A 20,990-nucleotide genomic window follows, 5' to 3' on the forward strand; every position below is an offset into this window, starting at 1 on the left:
CCACCATATCTGACTCCCTGCTGTTTCCAGGTGCTGATCTCGTCCGCTGAAGTTCCGCTCCATTGCTTACCAACTAGCCATTCAGAAACTCTCACGCATCAATTGTGTGTGCGTGTGTGTGTGCAGTCTGTGTGAGCGGAAAGAGAACCAGGCACTTTCAGCTGTTATTGTGTATTATTTCAAGAACACGGTATTCACGTTCACAGAAAGTAGAGTAAATTCACACCAACAGCTCCCAATAAGGTTTTTGTGGAACTTATGATGCATGCTGCATGAGTTCTCTGTGCAGTACAACAGAGGCTTTTATTTTGAAATGGAAAGGTACTCTTCTTATGGAATGCTCTTAACCTGACCTGGTTAAAAAGCAGATTAACCGCAAGCGAATGCGCCATCACAATGATAGGTCCCCCCCCCCCCCCCTCCCCTACTGAAATATAATTGAATAGTTAATCGTTTAGACAACAGGGAGCTAGTTTCAAAACGGCTTTATTTAGGTTATCCTAATGGGCCCCTTTTTTCAAATTTGCGTCTGAAACAGATTCTCTCTACTAGAGTCCCATTGCGATAGGCTAAACACTGCTCGATCGCTTCATGGACTATGTCATTTCAACACAATGTCAGATGAAAACGATGAAGACTCCGAGGAATGGGAGGAAGAAGAACGAACAGGAGGCACACTTTCTTTTGTGACTACTTTTTTCAGCGGTGTTGTTTCAGGTAGGCAATTTTCTCACAAAACATCAGTTACCCTGTCAAAAAATAAATAGGCTACACAAGTACTCGCCCATAGAATATAACCAATGTGTATTAGCAATTTATGCAATTGGCGAATTATCAGTGAATGTTTGCATGTAAAAGGTTATTTGTAAAGTTGCGTTTTGCCGCACAACTGTAACTATACAGCATCTTGTAACGACGCTAGAGAGCGATGTTCGTAAAATAGTTTTTTTTTCATAATATTTTTTTTAATAGGTTATTTTTTTTTTTTTACAAAGAGGCAACAAAGAAATCTATACTAACAATGAGCAGAAATTTAGCATTACCATACAGTATAAAGTATTGTAAAAAGAATCGTTACATTGCTCTTTACGTGTTTACATGTACGTCATGGTCCTGCGACACATACTCTGTAGTTCTCTAACAGTGACATGGATGGCTAACTCCTTAATCCTTTTTGCAATGTTTCAGTTGATCTAAGTTTTTGGGGGGGATAAGTTCCACATTCTACTCTAAGTAGACGTTTCGTCATGGATTTCCTATATGTTTATATTTCCAGGCATGGTGGATCTAGCCCATGCTTAGCTGACTAGCTAGCTAGCATTACCTAACCGGTATTTCACTAAAGGAAATGTGACTTGCACCTCAACGACAACATTGTTACAACGTCGTTTTGCGAACAGTAGCTGTTCCTTTTTTTGTCGTGCTAACTGTAAGTTTGTCACGTAGGATTCCTAAGGAATTTGGGCTGTTTTCGAAGAGTCAACATGCTTAACGTCCCGTCCCAGTCCTTCCCAGCGCCAAGCTCCCAGCAGCGCGTGGCTCCGGCGGGACAGTCCGGGCGAAACAAGGTAAGTTGGAAGTCATGTCCGTCAAAGTGCCATATTCTTCAAGGAAGCACCATAAGTGGACAAGCCGCACCCTATTTAGTGTCATGTTTAGAGTGAGTTCTCTACATGGTGTTGTTACAGTCTCTGAATTTACGACCAGTGTTTCTCTTCGTATTGTAGTGAACTGGGGTTGAAAGCAGAATTCAGTGTGTAAGACATGACAGTTTGTAACAACTTAAACAGTGCATCCGAAAGCGCTTCAGTTTCCACATGTTGTTACAGCCTTCTTCCAAAATTGATTCAATTCTTTCTTCCCCAAAATTCTACACACAATCCCATAGTAACAGTGAAAAAAAGTTACAATTAAGAACGAAAATATAACATGTAAGTATTCACAGCCTTTGCTCAATACTTTGAAGCACCTTTGGCAGCAATTACAGCCTCAAGTCTTTTTGAGTATGATGCTACAAGCTTAGCACACCTATTTTTGGGCAGGTTCTCCCATTCTTCTTTGCAGAACCTCTCAAGCTCCATCAGGTTGGATGGGGAGCATCGGTAAACAGCCATTTTCAGATCTCTCCAGACATTCAATCGGGTTCAAGTCTGGGCTCTGTCTGGGCCACTCAACAATTTTGAGCAAAAAAAAAAAAAAACATTTAATCAATTTTAGAATATCAAATCAATTTAAAAATATATATTTGTATAGCCCTTTTTACAAGCAATGTCACAGAGGGCTTCAAATACGCCCATAGAACTGCCCCTCAACTAACCTAAACCCTCAAGGAAGACAAGGAAAAACTCCCAGAAAAACTCACTAGGGGAGAAAAAAATGAAAAAACCTTGGGAGGAGCAATTCAGTGATGGATCCCCTCCTCCAGAGACGGTTGGTGAAAGAGAGCTGCAGAACACAGGCTACCGGTAAACATAGTCATGCAACAGGGAAGTGTCAATGGGTGTTGAAACACCAAAATCCAGTGTTCAACTTGGGTCAGAGTTGGTACATGTCAGTTTAAGCAGAGGTAGCCAGCCACAGGGCCACAATATGGCTGTAACATGACGTGGAAAAAGGGAAGCTCTGTGAATACTTTCCAGATGCACTGTACATAATTCATACTGCTAATAAGACACATCACAAATATAAGCTTGTGCCTGGTTGTTTATTAACAAGTCTAACTTCACGACATGTTAGGCTACATAGTTAAATACAGTGTCTTTCAATAGCACATTCCTGGCTTTGCTTTGGAAACCAGTCACACAAAACTGGTACACAGTTTTCATCAGAATGACAACCTCCTCTTCCACATCTGTCTCCTACATGTCACCATTGTTGATCCCGTTACTTCACCTGTGTTTACCTCATATTTGATTAATTTAACAGACACTTTTTATTTAAAGTGCCGTTCTAACAGTTCGTATAGAAAGTACAACGTATAGTCCAGGATCATAAGTACGTAGTTGTAACAATATGTTGTTGGTCATCGTCACGGAACGGCCTGTGTTTACCCAGCACCGAGCAAAATAACCACATCGCAGTTTCTAGGCACTGTGCTACAACAATAATATCAAAGTCAAAGAGATTTATTGCCATGTGCACAGTACTGCACATGGTCATTCTGGACAAAATATCAAATTATAAATAGCAACAGTATTACAAATATAAAGTGAGTATACACTAAGTTAAGTTCAGTACAGTGCAACAATAACATCTCACTCCAGTATAACAGTACAGTGCAACAATAACATCTCACTCCAGTATAACAGTACAGTGCAACAATAACATCTCACTCCAGTATAACAGTACAGGGCAACAATAACATCTCACTCCAGTATGACAGTACAGTGCAACAATAACATCTCACTCCAGTATGACAGTTCAGTGCATCAATAACATCTCACTCCAGTATGACAGTACAGTGCATCAATAACATCTCACTCCAGTATGACAGTACAGTGCATCAATAACATCTCACTCCAGTATAACAGTACAGTGCATCAATAACATCTCACTCCAGTATGACAGTACAGTGCATCAATAACATCTCACTCCAGTATGACAGTACAGTGCATCAATAACATCTCACTCCAGTATAACAGTACAGTGCATCAATAACATCTCACTCCAGTATGACAGTACAGTGCAACAATAACATCTCACTCCAGTATAACAGTACAGTGCATCAATAACATCTCACTCCAGTATGACAGTACAGTGCAACAATAACATCTCACTCCAGTATAACAGTACAGTGCATCAATAACATCTCACTCCAGTATAACAGTACAGTGCATCAATAACATCTCACTCCAGTATAACAGTACAGTGCAACAATAACATCTCACTCCAGTATAACAGTACAGTGCAACAATAACATCTCACTCCAGTATAACAGTACAGTGCAACAATAACATCTCACTCCAGTATAACAGTACAGTGCATCAATAACATCTCACTCCAGTATAACAGTACAGTGCAACAATAACATCTCACTCCAGTATAACAGTACAGTGCAACAATAACATTGTCAGCTCTGCTTCTGTTGTTGAAGGTGGCTCTAAAGCCAGGCCACAGCTTGATGGACTGGATCCGAGTGGCCAAGAGTGGGCGGGACTTGACAGGGCTGAAAGGTCGCCTGATCGAGGTGACGGAGGAGGAGCTGGGGAGACACAACACCAGGGAGGACTGCTGGACCTGCATACGAGGTGATGCTGCTCCTCCTCAGTAGCCTGCAGGTGGCAGGCCCTCTTGGTCAAAACAAAACACTTATTTGTTGTGTCGCCCTTTTTAACAGGCAGTGTCAAAGAGGGGTTTGGGTTAGGATTATTCCAACCTGGAGAGATACCCTCCTGTAGGTTTACACTCTGACCCTTGATCTTAGAGAGATACCCTCCTGTAGGTTTATGACCCAACCCCTGCTCTTAGAGAGATACCCTCCTGTAGGTTTACACTCTGACCCCTGATCTTAGAGAGATACCCTCCTGTAGGTTTACACTCTGACCCCTGATCTTAGAGAGATACCCTCCTGTAGGTTTACACTCTGACCCCTGCTCTTAGAGAGATACCCTCCTGTAGGTTTACACTCTGACCCCTGCTCTTAGAGAGATACCCTCCTGTAGGTTTATGACCCAACCCCTGCTCTTAGAGAGATACCCTCCTGTAGGTTTACACTCTGACCCCTGCTCTTAGAGAGATACCCTCCTGTAGGTTTACACTCTGACCCCTGATCTTAGAGAGATACCCTCCTGTAGGTTTACACTCTGACCCCTGATCTTAGAGAGATACCCTCCTGTAGGTTTACACTCTGACCCCTGCTCTTAGAGAGATACCCTCCTGTAGGTTTATGACCCAACCCCTGCTCTTAGAGAGATACCCTCCTGTAGGTTTACACTCTGACCCCTGCTCTTAGAGAGATACCCTCCTGTAGGTTTACACTCTGACCCCTGCTCTTAGAGAGATACCCTCCTGTAGGTTTATGACCCACCCCCTGCTCTTAGAGAGATACCCTCCTGTAGGTTTACACTCTGACCCTGTTCACGGAGATACCTTCCTATAGATTGACAATCCAACCCTGTTCCTGGATAGATACCCTCCTACAGGTTTACACAATAGCCCTGGGGTCCGTTCTTCGTACGTCGCTTATTACATCCGAGATCAAATTACACATCCAAGATGACATCATCTTGCTAATCATTATCTGGCTAATCAGGTTCTTCGAACCCCCCTGTTGTTTATGATTAGTATAGCTGGATTGAGTTGTCTGGGATAATTGCGTGTTCATGCATGGGTCTAAAAGGGGGTATGTATCGATAGTAGAAAGCTTGATCAGCAGCGCTGCTATTGGCTGCACACCATGGCCAAAAAGAGCGCCCCGTTTTGTTTCCACAACAGAGCAAGAGCTTGCTCGAAGGTTACTCAGAATTTGAAGATTTAATCAGAACGGCAGGGAACAAAATCCAGGAGAGAGGCCTGGCAAAAAGTAGCAGACAAATTAAATGTATAGTAGTGACCACGTTAGATGTTTTAACGTTTATTACAGTAGGATAGGCCTATATGTTTTTGTATTTTCATAATTACTTTGTTTAGCATCTCTAATGTCATATAATTTAATGTGGTTCCAACAAATTAATGATGTAAATGACACCCTCACGAGAAAACCGATATCTCTCAAAAAGTAGAGTATCGTGCTGTGCTAAAGGATCTTGTCTATCACGCAACGCGATTAATTCGGGTTCATGTTATATTCTGCAAATTCTAATCCTTGCACCTTCCCGCAACAGGTTGTTGTCGTAAAAACGGATAAGACATGGCTGTGACCGACTTCCTGTATCACCTCTGCTTATAAATCCGCAATAGAATCTTGTTGACATAAAATAAGCCTGCTCCCGAGCAGGTTTAAGCTTACCGACCTGTTGCTATGACAGCAAGTCCAGAATGAGTGTTGAAGATCCGAACAATCCAAGATCATGACAAATCGTCAATAATCAAATCCAGCGAACTGAGTTAGTGACGTACGAAGAACGGGCCCCTGCTCCTGGAGAGATACCCTCCTGTAGGGTTACACTCCAACCCTGCTCCTGGAGAGATACCCTGCTGTAGGGTTACACTCCAACCCTGCTCCTGGAGAGATACCCTGCTGTAGGGTTACACTCCAACCCTGCTCCTGGAGAGATACCCTGCTGTAGGGTTACACTCCAACCCTGCTCCTGGAGAGATACCCTCCTGTAGGGTTACACTCCAACCCTGCTCCTGGAGAGATACCCTGCTGTAGGGTTACACTCCAACCCTGCTCCTGGAGAGATACCCTGCTGTAGGGTTACACTCCAACCCTGCTCCTGGAGAGATACCCTCCTGTAGGTTTGTCCCCAGGAGCAGGGTTGGAGTGTAAACTTGCAGGAGGGTAGATATCCAGAATTTGCCACTGCAACAAATATTTACCAGGAACTGAGGTTGGTTAAGGTAAATTGGGATAATCTAATTTGAGCTCGTCCAACGTGCTCGCCTCTCTCCATCTTTTTCATCCGCCTGCATCATCCGCTCATCATCCCAGGTTTTCCACATTAGCTGTAATGCCCCCATTTGCAGTCCGGGGAATTTGCTCGCTTGTCAGAGCACAGTGAACAGTACAATCTTAATTCACTTTAGGAGAGAAGCGGATGTCAGCCGCAGCGACTAGGACAGTTTGTGTCGCTCTTATTTGATATGCACCATTGGGCACGCACGCAGAGACATATACATGTGCCCTGGTGTGTGTTGGTGTGCCTGTGTATATGTGTGTGTGTTGGTGTGCGTGTGTTGGTGTCCATGTGTATGTGCGTGTCTGTGTTTGTATTTCTGCGTGTGTCCAAGGCTAGTGCTTCAGCCTCTGCATGTGACTAGCCTTGGGCTGGCCCCTGTGGGAGAACTCCTCATGTTTGTAGTACTGTGATGGAGTACGTCCAGGTCAGACAAACTATACAAGGAGTTCTTGAGGATACAGATTGATAGTTCGACACGTCAATATTCAAATGACTGACCTTTACAGCACCATCTTAAATCACTGCCCTTACTGTTCAGTTCCGCCCACACGAATAAACATCCAAATGCCGGTTCTCTCCAGCAGAGGGCGCTCCACACTCCTGTCACTGCTCAGGTGACCGTTACCATGGGAGCCAGGCTTCTTTTAGCACTCTTACTGTTCTGCAAGGCCATGCACACTCAAAGACTCACATATTTTAACCAGGTTTTCTTTTATTCAATTATTCATGTACTAAGTGACTTTTTTTGTGAGTAAATTGTGTGTGTTATGCGTGGTGTGTGTGTGTGTGTGTGTTAGGCATGGTTTACAATATAAGCCCCTACATGGAGTTCCACCCTGGAGGAGAAGAGGAGTTAATGAAGGCAGCAGGCATAGATGGCACAGACCTGTTTGACCAGGTACAGTCCAGAGTGTGTGTGTGTGTGTGTGTGTGTGTGTGTGTGTGTGTGTACACCATGTGGGCTCGTGTGCCAGTACACACATTCTGGGGGAAGGTGTCGTTTCTGAGTTGCAAAAACCCTAAAAGCAATAATCTTGCTTTTAGATAAAAAATCTAGTTAGAGTAGTCTAAATGGCTTATCTTATTGCTTAATTTAAGTAAACACATTTTCTGATTTACTGCACTGGCAGACAATTTGCTCAAAACGAGTATATTTGCATTTAATATTGATAGGGCATTATAGTGTGTCCTCGCTAGGTTTCTGGGTGGATGGGCCAACGTGCTGCTGTTAGCGTTTCTCCTTGTGTGTGTGTGTGTGTGTGTGTGTGTGTGTGTGTGTGTGTGTGTGTGTGTGTGTGTGTGTGTGTGTGTGTAGGTCCACAGGTGGGTCAACTATGAGTCCATGCTGAAAGAATGCCTTGTGGGCAGGATGGCAGTGAAGAGTAGCACTGGCATTAAAGGTACACACACACCTGTCTGTGAACACACACACCTCTGTTTGTCATTAAAAGCACACACACACACACACACACACACACACACACACACACACACACACACACCCTCTTCTACCTGTCAATATCCATTCACTTCTGTCTATTATTAAAGGTACCTTCATGTAAGGAACTCACCTTCATCATTGTAGATGTTGAGATGAAATTGTCCTCTTGTTTTCACAGCCCCCAAGAAGGACAGCATGACTCACTTGAACGGTACTGCCTTCTGATCTAGACGTATGGATCACATTGGTGTACGAGTATTGAGTGTGGCATATGGGTATTAACTTTGAAATCTTCTCTCTTACCCCCTCTCTCTCTCTCTCTCTCTCTCTCTCTCTCTCTCTCTCTCTCTCTCTCTCTCTCTCTCTCTCTCTTCCCCTCTCTCTCTCCCTCTCTCTCTTCCCCTCTCTCTCCCTCTCTCACTTTCCCTCTCTCTCTTTCTCTCACTCTCTATTTCTCTTTCTCTTTCTGTCATCTTTAATCAGGTCTCTCCCTTCCCCCGCCCCCTTCGTCCATGGCCCCCCCTGTAGGCCTCGCCCCGCCCTCACCCTCTGCCCCACAACAGCCAGCAGCAGCCCCACCTCCAACCAAAGATGCGCGGCCCAGGTATTCAAAAGAACAGCCTCGATGCAATACCCACAGACTAAAGTAACATCTCAGCTACCAGACACAGTGTAAAGTAACAACATCTCAGATACCAGACGCAGTGTAAAGTAACCACATCTCAGCTACCAGACACAGTGTAAAGTAACATCTCAGCTACCAGACACCGTGTAAAGTAACATCTCAGATACCAGACACAGTGTAAAGTAACAACATCTCAGATACCAGACGCAGTGTAAAGTAACCACATCTCAGCTACCAGACACAGTGTAAAGTAACATCTCAGCTACCAGACACAGTGTAAAGTAACCACATCTCAGCTACCAGACACAGTGTAAAGTAACATCTCAGCTACCAGACACAGTTTAAAGTAACATCTCAGCTACCAGACACAGTGTAAAGTAACCACATCTCAGCTACCAGACACAGTGTAAAGTAACAACATCTCAGCTACCAGACGCAGTGTAAAGTAACCACATCTCAGCTACCAGACACAGTGTTAAGTAACAACATCTCAGCTACCAGACATAGTGTTAAGTAACAACATCTCAGCTACCAGACACAGTGTAAAGTAACATCTCAGCTACCAGACACAGTTTAAAGTAACATCTCAGCTACCAGGCACAGTGTAAAGTAACATCTCAGATACCAGACACAGTGTAAAGTAACATCTCAGATACCAGACACAGTGTAAAGTAACATCTCAGCTACCAGACACAGTGTAAAGTAACATCTCAGCTACCAGGCACAGTGTAAAGTAATCACATCTTAGCTACCAGACACAGTGTAAAGTAACATCTCAGATACCAGACGCAGTGTAAAGTAACCACATCTCAGCTACCAGACACAGTGTAAAGTAACAACATCTCAGATACCAGACGCAGTGTAAAGTAACCACATCTCAGCTACCAGACACAGTGTAAAGTAACCACATCTCAGCTACCAGACACAGTGTAAAGTAACATCTCAGCTACCAGACACAGTGTAAAGTAACATCTCAGCTACCAGACACAGTGTAAAGTAACATCTCAGCTACCAGACACAGTTTAAAGTAACATCTCAGCTACCAGGCACAGTGTAAAGTAACATCTCAGATACCAGGCACAGTGTAAAGTAACATCTCAGATACCAGACACAGTGTAAAGTAACATCTCAGCTACCAGACACAGTGTAAAGTAACATCTCAGCTACCAGGCACAGTGTAAAGTAGTCACATCTTAGCTACCAGACACAGTGTAAAGTAACATCTCAGCTACCAGACACCGTGTAAAGTAACATCTCAGATACCAGACACAGTGTAAAGTAACCACATCTCAGCTACCAGACACAGTGTAAAGTAACCACATCTCAGCTACCAGACACAGTGTAAAGTAACAACATCTCAGCTACCAGACACAGTGTAAAGTAACCACATCTCAGCTACCAGACACAGTGTAAAGTAACCACATCTCAGCTACCAGGCACAGTGTAAAGTAACATCTCAGCTACCAGACACAGTGTAAAGTAACATCTCAGCTACCAGACACAGTGTCAAGTAACAACATCTCAGCTACCAGGCACAGTGTAAAGTAACATCTCAGCTACCAGACACAGTGTAAAGTAACATCTCAGCTACCAGGCACAGTGTAAAGTAATCACATCTTAGCTACCAGACACAGTGTAAAGTAACATCTCAGCTACCAGACACCGTGTAAAGTAACATCTCAGATACCAGACACAGTGTAAAGTAACCACATCTCAGATACCAGACGCAGTGTAAAGTAACCACATCTCAGCTACCAGACACAGTGTAAAGTAACAACATCTCTGCTACCAGACACAGTGTAAAGTAAACACATCTCAGCTACCAGACACAGTGTAAAGTAACATCTCAGCTACCAGACACAGTGTAAAGTAACATCTCTACTACCAGACACAGTGTAACGTAACATCTCAGCTACCAGACACAGTGTAAAGTAACATCTCAGCTACCAGACACAGTTTAAAGTAACATCTCAGCTACCAGACACAGTGTAAAGTAACATCTCAGCTACCAGACACAGTGTTAAGTAACCACATCTCAGCTACCAGGCACAGTGTAAAGTAACATCTCAGCTACCAGACACAGTGTAAAGTAACATCTCAGCTACCAGACACAGTGTAAAGTAACATCTCAGCTACCAGACACAGTGTAAAGTAACATCTCAGCTACCAGGCACAGTGTAAAGTAACATCTCTACTACCAGGCACAGTGTAAAGTAACATCTCAGCTACCAGACACAGTGTAAAGTAACATCTCAGCTACCAGACACAGTGTAAAGTAACATCTCAGCTACCAGACACAGTGTAAAGTAACATCTCAGCTACCAGGCACAGTGTAAAGGAACATCTCAGCTACCAGACACAGTGTAAAGTAACATCTCAGCTACCAGACACAGTGTAAAGTAACATCTCAGCTACCAGACACAGTGTAAAGTAACATCTCTACTACCAGACACAGTGTAAAGTAACATCTCAGCTACCAGGCACAGTGTAAAGTAACATCTCTACTACCAGACACAGTGTAAAGTAACATCTCAGCTACCAGACACAGTGTAAAGTAACATCTCAGCTACCAGACACAGTTTAAAGTAACATCTCAGCTACCAGACACAGTGTAAAGTAACATCTCAGCTACCAGACACAGTGTTAAGTAACCACATCTCAGCTACCAGGCACAGTTTAAAGTAACATCTCAGCTACCAGACACAGTGTAAAGTAACATCTCAGCTACCAGACACAGTGTTAAGTAACCACATCTCAGCTACCAGACACAGTGTAAAGTAACATCTCTACTACCAGACACAGTGTAAAGTAACATCTCAGCTACCAGACACAGTGTAAAGTAACATCTCAGCTACCAGACACAGTTTAAAGTAACATCTCAGCTACCAGACACAGTGTAAAGTAACATCTCAGCTACCAGACACAGTGTTAAGTAACCACATCTCAGCTACCAGGCACAGTGTAAAGTAACATCTCAGCTACCAGACACAGTGTAAAGCAGGTTTGGACTGGGACCGAAAAACAGCCCGGGACTTTTAAACGCAGACCGGCCTGCGACCCGTGTACAGTTGCTTAATACAAATAGGCTATATAATAATAAAGTATCATGCAGTGCTATCGAAGACTGTTAACAAAATTAGATCTAATACAGTATCAAAAAATGAATATGGCACCAGAAGCTCGTCCTACCTTCGACGATCAGCAGGTTGCGCATCTGTGTGCTTCGCTCTGCAACTGTCAATCATCCCCTCACCATCAAGGGCCATCACAATCTCCTGTTCTGTAGCCATCATCATGAAGCTCTCCAGGTGATCTTGGGGACATGGTGCTTCTCGGTCTGTTCCTGATAAATGTCAAGGTTGAGAGACTTCTCTCACATGCCACGTGTGTGATAGAAAGAGTGAGGAGGAATTTAAATGCCAAGCCAATCACACTGTAGGCATCCGTCAAAAGGTTGTACTTGGTCAGGATTTGCAGCTTCTGCTGACCAGACTCATCTCTTCCTCAGTGTGTTTGCCACTGTCAACCTCTTCACCATATTCAGATATTTGAGTGGATCTTACACTGTATTCATCAGAATCGGAACCAGAAAGGGTTTTAATCGCCATAAAAGTTTGCACAGACAAGGCATTTACTGACCTTTACCAGTGCTGTTGTTGGTTTCCCTTTTTGCCTTATTTCAATTAAGTTTTTTGGTTCCATACAGGCGAAATCTTTCCAAAGGTTTTCATTTGCCTCAAAGCGGAGGTGGATGCTCTCTAATAATCATAATAATAGTAATACATTTGATTTCCAAGGCGCCTTTCTCGGCACTCAAGGACACCAGAGGGGCAGTGTGGGGTGTAAGAGAGGGGCCGTGTGGGGGGTAAGGGAGGGGCAGTGTGGGGGTAAGGGAGGGGCAGTGTGGGGTGTAAGGGAGGGGCAGTGTGGGGGTAAGGGAGGGGCAGTGTGGGGTGTAAGGGAGGGGCAGTGTGGGGGGTAAGGGAGGGCAGTGTGGGGGGTAAGGGAGGGGCAGTGTGGGGTGTAAGGGAGGGGCAGTGTGGGGGGTAAGGGAGGGGCAGTGTGGGGTGTAAGGGAGGGGCAGTGTGGGGGGTAAGGGAGGGGCAGTGTGGGGTGTAAGGGAGGGGCAGTGTGGGGTGTAAGGGAGGGGCAGTGTGGGGGGTAAGGGAGGGGCAGTGTGGGGTGTAAGGGAGGGGCAGTGTGGGGGGTAAGGGAGGGGCAGTGTGGGGGGTAAGGGAGGGGCAGTGTGGGGTGTAAGGGAGGGGCAGTGTGGGGGGTAAGGGAGGGGCAGTGTGGGGGGTAAGGGAGGGGCAGTGTGGGGGGTAAGGGAGGGCAGTGTGGGGGGTAAGGGAGGGGCAGTGTGGGGGGTAAGGGAGGGGCAGTGTGGGGGGTAAGGGAGGGGCAGTGTGGGGGGTAAGGGAGGGGCAGTGTGGGGGGTAAGGGAGGGGCAGTGTGGGGGGTAAGGGAGGGCAGTGTGGGGGGTAAGGGAGGGGCAGTGTGGGGTGTAAGGGAGGGGCAGTGTGGGGGTAAGGGAGGGGCAGTGTGGGGGGTAAGGGAGGGGCAGTGTGGGGTGTAAGGGAGGGGCAGTGTGGGGGGTAAGGGAGGGGCAGTGTGGGGTGTAAGGGAGGGGCAGTGTGGGGGTAAGGGAGGGGCAGTGTGGGGGGTAAGGGAGGGGCAGTGTGGGGTGTAAGGGAGGGGCAGTGTGGGGGGTAAGGGAGGGGCAGTGTGGGGTGTAAGGGAGGGGCAGTGTGGGGGGTAAGGGAGGGGCAGTGTGGGGGTAAGGGAGGGGCAGTGTGGGGTGTAAGGGAGGGGCAGTGTGGGGGGTAAGGGAGGGCAGTGTGGGGGGTAAGGGAGGGGCAGTGTGGGGGGTAAGGGAGGGGCAGGTTTTTCTTCTTCCTGAAACGTTTTTCAGGGAGAGAATCATGGACCTCAGCCTCAGAGTCAGCCTGTTTTATGAAGCTCTGCATTGGCCCACCAAGCTGTCAGCCGCTTGCTTCACACCCTCAAAGTCCCTGTCACACTCCTTCAGGCTGTCTTGGTTACCTAGAACCAGCCAATGGGCAGTCAGGATGTCCATGCCATTGGTTTGCAGGTACTTAGAGAGGGGTGAAATATTCTCAGGAAAACCTGGGCAGTGAGAATGGTCTCGTACTTGAGCAGACACTGTAAATCCTTTTGCTTGAACTCGCACAGTGGGCTTAACTGCTGTGTCATTCACAATCTTCTCTAGAGTTAAAATTAGGTCTACAAACAATGCATTCCCTGCATTCCCAAATGACCCAAACACTTTTTTTCAGGGCCACATCTTTAGGCACCAGCGTGTTTCACCTATTGGTGACAGGTGTCTGTGGCTGAGGGTCATCACCCAGGTGTCTGTGGCTGAGGGTCATCACTCAGCTGTCTGTGGCTGAGGGTCATTACCCAGCTGTCTGTGGCTGAGGGATATCACCCAGGCGTCTGTGGCTGAGGGTCATTACCCAGCTGTCTGTGGCTGAGGGATATCACCCAGGCGTCTGTGGCTGAGGGTCATTACCCAGCTGTCTGTGGCTGAGGGTCATCACCCAGGCGTCTGTGGCTGAGGGTCATCACTCAGCTGTCTGTGGCTGAGGGTCATCACTCAGCTGTCTGTGGCTGAGGGTCATTACCCAGCTGTCTGTGGCTGAGGGATATCACCCGGGCGTCTGTGGCTGAGGGTCATTACCCAGGTGTCTGTGGCTGAGGGTCATTACCCAGCTGTCTGTGGCTGAGGGTCATTACCCAGGTGTCTGTGGCTGAGGGCCATCACTCAGCTGTCTGTGGCTGAGGGCCATCACTCAGCTGTCTGTGGCTGACGGATATCACCCAGGCGTCTGTGGCTGAGGGTCATTACCCAGCTGTCTGTGGCTGAGGGTCATCACCCAGGCGTCTGTGGCTGAGGGTCATCACCCAGGCGTCTGTGGCTGAGGGTCATCACCCAGGTGTCTGTTGCTGAGGGCCATCACCCAGGCGTCTGTGGCTGAGGGTCATCACCCAGGTGTCTGTTGCTGAGGGCCATCACCCAGGCGTCTGTGGCTGAGGGTCATCACCCAGGCGTCTGTGGCTGAGGGTCATTACCCAGCTGTCTGTGGCTGAGGGTCATCACCCAGGCGTCTGTGGCTGAGGGCCATCACCCAGGCGTCTGTGGCTGAGGGCCATCACCCAGGCGTCTGTGGCTGAGGGTCATCACCTAGGCGTCTGTGGCTGAGGGTCATTACCCAGGCGTCTGTGGCTGAGGGTCATTACCCAGGCGTCTGTGGTTGAGGGTCATTACCCAGGTGTCTGTGGCTGAGGGTCATCACCCAGGCGTCTGTGGCTGAGGGTCATTACCCAGGTGTCTGTGGCTGAGGGCCATCACCCAGGTGTCTGTGGCTGAGGGTCATTACCCAGGCGTCTGTGGTTGAGGGTCATTACCCAGGCGTCTGTGGTTGAGGGTCATTACCCAGGCGTCTGTGGCTGAGGGTCATCACCCAGGCGTCTGTGGCTGAGGGTCATTACCCAGCTGTCTGTGGCTGAGGGCCATCACCCAGGCGTCTGTGGCTGGGGGTCATCACCCAGGCGTTTGTGGCTGAGGGTCATCACCCAGGCGTCTGTGGCTGAGGGTCATCACTCGCTCCCTCGCAAATGTTCATCCGCTTATAGTCCTCTCGAATGAATACTGCCACATCATGTAATACAGAAAAGAGGGTAACAGATGGAATGACAATGGCAGTGTCAGGTAATACTAGATTTAAAATGTGTGCATAACACCAGACATGAACTTGAGTCGTCGAGTGTGCTGAGAGTAGAGTGGAGATTCCCTGGTACTTTCCCTGCATGTTGGCAGCTCCATCGGTCGCATTGCCAACACATTTTTCAATATTCAAGTTGTTGTTGTCCAGGACCTGTTTAAGCAGGTTAACGAATGCTTCCCCATATGAATCCTGGCAGTCCACCACAGCAAGCAGTCTCTCATGGACAACATCTGAAACGGAGCGAACAATAACACTACACTGGTCTTTGGATGTGATGTCTTGAGTGGTGACTATCTGGACTGAAAACATACCAGCTTCCCAGACCTCTTTTGCCACTTGTTCCTATATCTTATGGCTGATGGGTTCAATAACTTATTCAACTGTTGCCTTGGAGAAAAAGGTAACTAGTGACCCTCTTCCACATTTTCCTCCAGATTCATGAAGCCTTTTACTGTTTGAGATGCAAGCAGTTACGCGTTCATTTAGACAGACATCATATTTGCTTAAAGATCCTGTAAAGTGGAGCTCCGCCCCCTTGAATTCATTGAATTTAGCAACAGCAGCAACACTAGGTAAATCAATTGCAGATATCAGAACAGACCTACCTGCAGTCTCTGAGTGTTTTATGTATTAATTACTTTGTCTCTGCATCGTACCAGCTGAGTAACAGAATGCAACCGTCTGTGATCTGACTTAGGTCGCTGTGACGTAGATCGGTCGAGTTTTGGCTCCGCCTATACAACACCTGATCTGAAAACGGAAGAGAAACTGTTCAGCGGTCTAACTCCACATTTCAGTACGACAAAGTTTTTGCGCTTTGCACATGCTTTCAGGAACTAATTTCACACGTATATAATGTACTGAGAAGAAAATCATGGAATTTGCTTTACAGGATCTTTAAAAGCAAAATCTTTTAAAGGAAGTTGGCATGATCAACGGCCTGATTCCGCAAGCTGTAGGCAGCTTCAGATTTGCCTCTGTAACCCAGACCACGCCTTCCAATCACCTTAACAACATCAACCACCCTCTCCAAGACCATTCGCCTTTTTCTGACTTGTTGCCGATGCTCACATCTGTTGATCGCAGAGTACAGATTTTGTCGGCCTTGCTGGCTTTGAGAAAGTACGCATCCGCACAATCTTTGTAAGCGATGGTTCTTTCGTGCTCCTCTATCCTTCGGTGCACATGTGACCAGGTTTTCATGCCATCCTTAACAAATGCATTCTCATTTCCAGGCATTGAAAATGCAATGCAGACTGTACAATATAGGGAGTTTGTGTTTTCACAATAGGTTAAGCACCTGCGCAAAGTTGGCCCCCACCCAACGCAAAACATCGTCAAAATAGTCTCAATCGTTTGTGCTGCGTTTGTGCTGCTTTCATTTTTTAGATATTAAAGAATGTTTTATAGGTCATCCTGAGGTCACTCAGCCCCCCCACATATTCCGAATGAACCCAAAATAGTCTCAAACATTTGTGCTGTATTGTGCCGTTAAAATTGACGTTTTTGCTGCAGCGGTATTTTTTATATTAGACATTTAATTATGGGCGATGACATCACCATGTTAAAAAAGAAAGTAAAAGAATTGTATAACACTAACATTGCCTAACTAGCCTAACACTGTATACTAAAGTGCACTTTCTTAAACATGTTGGTCAGATAAACTTAAAAATGTGGGTTCAAAACCTGGAACAACGATAAACTTTTTTACAAGTTAGATACTGAGATTATTGAGATGTATGACAACATCAATACATTGAAAAACGTAGCAAGTGTATTTATGAAATAACGTTGATATTACTACAGTTTTTATGCAGAATTCATTTCACAGAACAACATTACAAGTAAAAACATATACCTTGGAGTTTGAGTTACTTTCCATACATCCTGAGCCTTGCTGTGTTTGTTGCTACTTGCTAGTTGAAAATGCACAATGGATTATTAACAATTACGAGAATGCACATGGTAGAAGAGTGACTACAGATTGGCCTTTACCTATTCTTTAATATGTAAAAAATGACAGCAGCACAAACGAAAATACTTGCAGCACAAACAGAGCACAAACGATTATAATCTATTTACATACTATTTATATATTTATATACTATTTACAATCAGTTTGGAGCAAGTGGGGGGGGGGGGGGGCTGGTGACGTTATCGACCATAATTAAATGTCTGATAAAAGAAATACCACTGCAGCACAAAAAAACGATTTTAATGGCCCAAACCAGCACAAGCTATTGAGAATATTTTGGGTTCATTAATAATATGTGGAGGGTCTGAGTGGGGTCTGAGAGGGTCTCAGGATGACCACACAGGTTATGTAAGACATTTTCTGTTCAACCTTTTTCACATTCACATTAGAAATACTTGTTGGTTGTTGTGGATGAAAATTGAAAAACATCTCTAGGTCTTTAGATTGAGGGCATTTGAAATAATCATTTCTATCTTGTTCCTTAACCCTTCGTTCTCCCTTACTTTCTTTTTCCTTACTTCTCTCTGCATCTGCTTTTTGATGTTGCAAAAGAACAATAATCAGTTAACTATAGTCAATAATGAAAATATATTCAACAAACTTCCATATAATAACCCTGTTAACATATAGTCTGTTGTGTACAGTTGCATTGCTGCACCTGTCAAAGTCTGTCCACTGGACCCTGTCACCACAGCAGACTCCATCTGTTGCCCTGTGTCACCTGTGGCTGCTTTAATACACAGAACAGGATTTTGGATCACTCCAGTTAAACAGTTGCTTGGTATTCAGGCCGTCTTCAAAGTGAGGGTAAACTATTACGCTATATAAATATTTGTTTTTGCATAGTGCTGTGGCCATAGCGGCCGTTAGTTTGACCGGCCGTTCGGCAAATCTCCCGATTCTCCTGAGGGCCAGTCCAACACTGGTGTAAAGTAACATCTCAGCTACCAGACACAGTGTACAGTAACATCTCAGCTACCAGACACAGTGTACAGTAACTACATCTCAGCTACCAGACACAGTGTACAGTAACTACATTTCAGCTACCAGACACAGTGTAAAGTAACCACATCTCAGCTACCAGACACAGTGTGTAAAGTAACCACATCTCAGCTACCAGACACAGTGTACAGTAACATCTCAGCTACCAGGCACAGTGTAAAGTAACATTTCAGCTACCAGACATGGTGTAAAGCAGACCTGGGCATTGTGCGGTCCGTGGGCCACAACCGGCCCACGTGAGGTAAATCAATGTGTTGAGCGGTAGAAAATCTGTAGTCCTGAAAGACTACAGTGATCAGGCAATTTACATATGTGGGCTTACGCAACCTCACCGATGGGAGATTTAGCTGTTGGTTAGCCCTCAAATGTCCGCTCACCTTGTTTGATACAGAATGTAGAGTTTTTACCAAGACCTGGACTTCTAAGTATCTGTTTACTGAAGTCAAAGGCAAAGCTGTGTGCTTAGTTTGTCGATAAAAGGTCGCTGTGTTGAAGGATTACAATTTGAATCGACACTATGGGACAAAACACGGGGACAAATACAAGAACTTAACTGATTCAGTGGGCGCGGGCCGCTGATGGTTACTTGACTGATTCAGTGGGCGCGGGCCGCTGATGGTTTGCTAGTTAAACTGCAGACCCTGATGATCACCTGTCAGCTGTGCTTCACATATCCACCTCAGACATTCAACCAGACTTCAATGCACTTGTTCAAGCCCACTGGATTTCTCTCACTGAACAAAATGAACTCAAAAAAGCATGTATTGCTTTTTGTATAAAGTTGATCAATTGCATATCTTTAACATACTGCAAAACAACTTTTCAGTGTTTGTAAAGATTTTTATTTGTAACTAGTTGCAAATAAAATGAAACACTGATGTAATGATTGTTTTTGGTTTTACTGTTTATTACTTTGATAGTCTTTTCCTATTTGACCTACGCCACAATTTCATATATTTATATAAATATTTACAGAATATCCTTCTTCTGATAACCAGTAGCAGCTAATCAAAATATATACTTTAACGCTTTTTACAATGGGAGAAAATGAATAGTGAGCAGAATTGAGTTCAAGTTATTGTTGATGAGGCCCTCCAACACATTTCAGGTTTCTCATGTGGCCCCTTGTAAAAATTAATTGCCCACCCCTGGTGTAAAGTAATCACATCTCAGCTACCAGACACAGTGTTAAGTAACATCTCAGCTACCAGGCTCAGTGTAAAGTAATCACATCTCAGCTACCAGACACAGTGTTAAGTAACATCTCAGCTACCAGGCTCAGTGTAAAGTAACCACATCTCAGCTACCAGACACAGTGTAAAGTAACATCTCAGCTACCAGACATAGTGTTAAGTAACATCTCAGCTACCAGGCTCAGTGTATAGTAACCATGTTTACTCTGCAGGTACGACTGGTTCCAGACAGACGCGACTGTTAACCTGGTGGTGTACACCAAGAGGAAGGTAATACAGTCACACTGTGATGCGCTGCCATGACCGCCCCCCCTTACAGGAGGATGGGGCGTCCAACCTCTAATCTCCTCCCTTAGATCCCCAGCACGGGTTGTACCATCGTGGACCTGCAGGGGGGTGTGCTGCGACTGGAGGTCCTGCTGGGGAAAATGTCTTACATGCTTCATCTACGTATGTACCCTCCTCCCACGCACACAACCACACACTGCACACACAGCATACACACACAACCACACACAGCACGCACACAACCACACACAGCATACACAGCACACACTCAACCACACATACAGCCACACAGCGCGCACACTGCACACAAGCACACGCACACATACTCTTTAACATAAAAGCTTTCTCAGAATGCTCCGGTATGAGAATTTACTCGGAAAGAGATATAATGAATTGAGAGTGAAACCACACACACACACGCTCCCTTACAAGCAGACTCCCGTACACACTCCCATACACACTCACCCTCCCATACACACTCCCATACACACTCACCCTCCCATACACACTCACCCTCCCGTACACACTCCCATACACACTCACCCTCCCATACACACTCCCATGCACACTCACCCTCCCCCTCCCGTACACACTCCCATACACACTCACCCTCCCATACACACTCCCATACACACTCACCCTCCCGTACACACTCACCCTCCCGTACACACTCACCCTCCCGTACACACTCACCCTCCCATACACACTCACCCTCCCATACACACTCACCCTCCCGTACACACTCCCATACACACTCACCCTCCCATACACACTCACCCTCCCATACACACTCACCCTCCCATACCAGGGCTCTAGAGTGCGACCAATTTGGTCGCACTATGCGACCAAAATGTGTACGGGTGCGACTAAATTTTTTCCTAGGTCGCACCGGTGCACCTAACGTCCTCGCATCCGCTGTCTCTCCACAAACGAAGCGTTTGTTATCCTAAAACGGAACTGACACTCATGGTTGGATCATATCGTGGTCTAAACCAATCAGAGACAAAGATGGGGCGGGTCTTTGCCTCTGATTGGCTGTGGTCCAGATATTCCTGTAGCTCCGTGCTGTGTGATTGAAATTACGACCTGAGCACCAGAGAGTCAGTTTAGCAGACCTGGGCATTGTACGGCCCACGGGCCATAACCGGCCACAGGCT

At 45.8% G+C, this 20,990-nt stretch overlaps 1 protein-coding gene across 1 annotated transcript in view; it reads left to right on the forward strand.

Annotated features, from left to right (window-relative positions):
* The first annotated feature begins 427 nt into the window (after positions 1 to 427).
* LOC134024092 (cytochrome b5 reductase 4) overlaps positions 428 to 20,990 on the forward strand; it is a 29,541-nt gene continuing 8,978 nt past the window's right edge. The window contains exons 1-9 of the mRNA XM_062466518.1: positions 428 to 717; positions 1,447 to 1,568; positions 4,094 to 4,247; positions 7,358 to 7,458; positions 7,876 to 7,960; positions 8,180 to 8,212; positions 8,485 to 8,605; positions 19,758 to 19,815; positions 19,902 to 19,995. Of these exons, the coding sequence (XP_062322502.1) occupies positions 615 to 717; positions 1,447 to 1,568; positions 4,094 to 4,247; positions 7,358 to 7,458; positions 7,876 to 7,960; positions 8,180 to 8,212; positions 8,485 to 8,605; positions 19,758 to 19,815; positions 19,902 to 19,995 (871 nt within the window). The 5' untranslated portion in view covers positions 428 to 614. The remainder of the gene's footprint in view (positions 718 to 1,446; positions 1,569 to 4,093; positions 4,248 to 7,357; positions 7,459 to 7,875; positions 7,961 to 8,179; positions 8,213 to 8,484; positions 8,606 to 19,757; positions 19,816 to 19,901; positions 19,996 to 20,990) is intronic.

Source organism: Osmerus eperlanus, chromosome 7 (assembly GCF_963692335.1).
Source record: "Osmerus eperlanus chromosome 7, fOsmEpe2.1, whole genome shotgun sequence".
Classification (NCBI taxonomy): Eukaryota; Metazoa; Chordata; class Actinopteri; order Osmeriformes; family Osmeridae; genus Osmerus; species Osmerus eperlanus.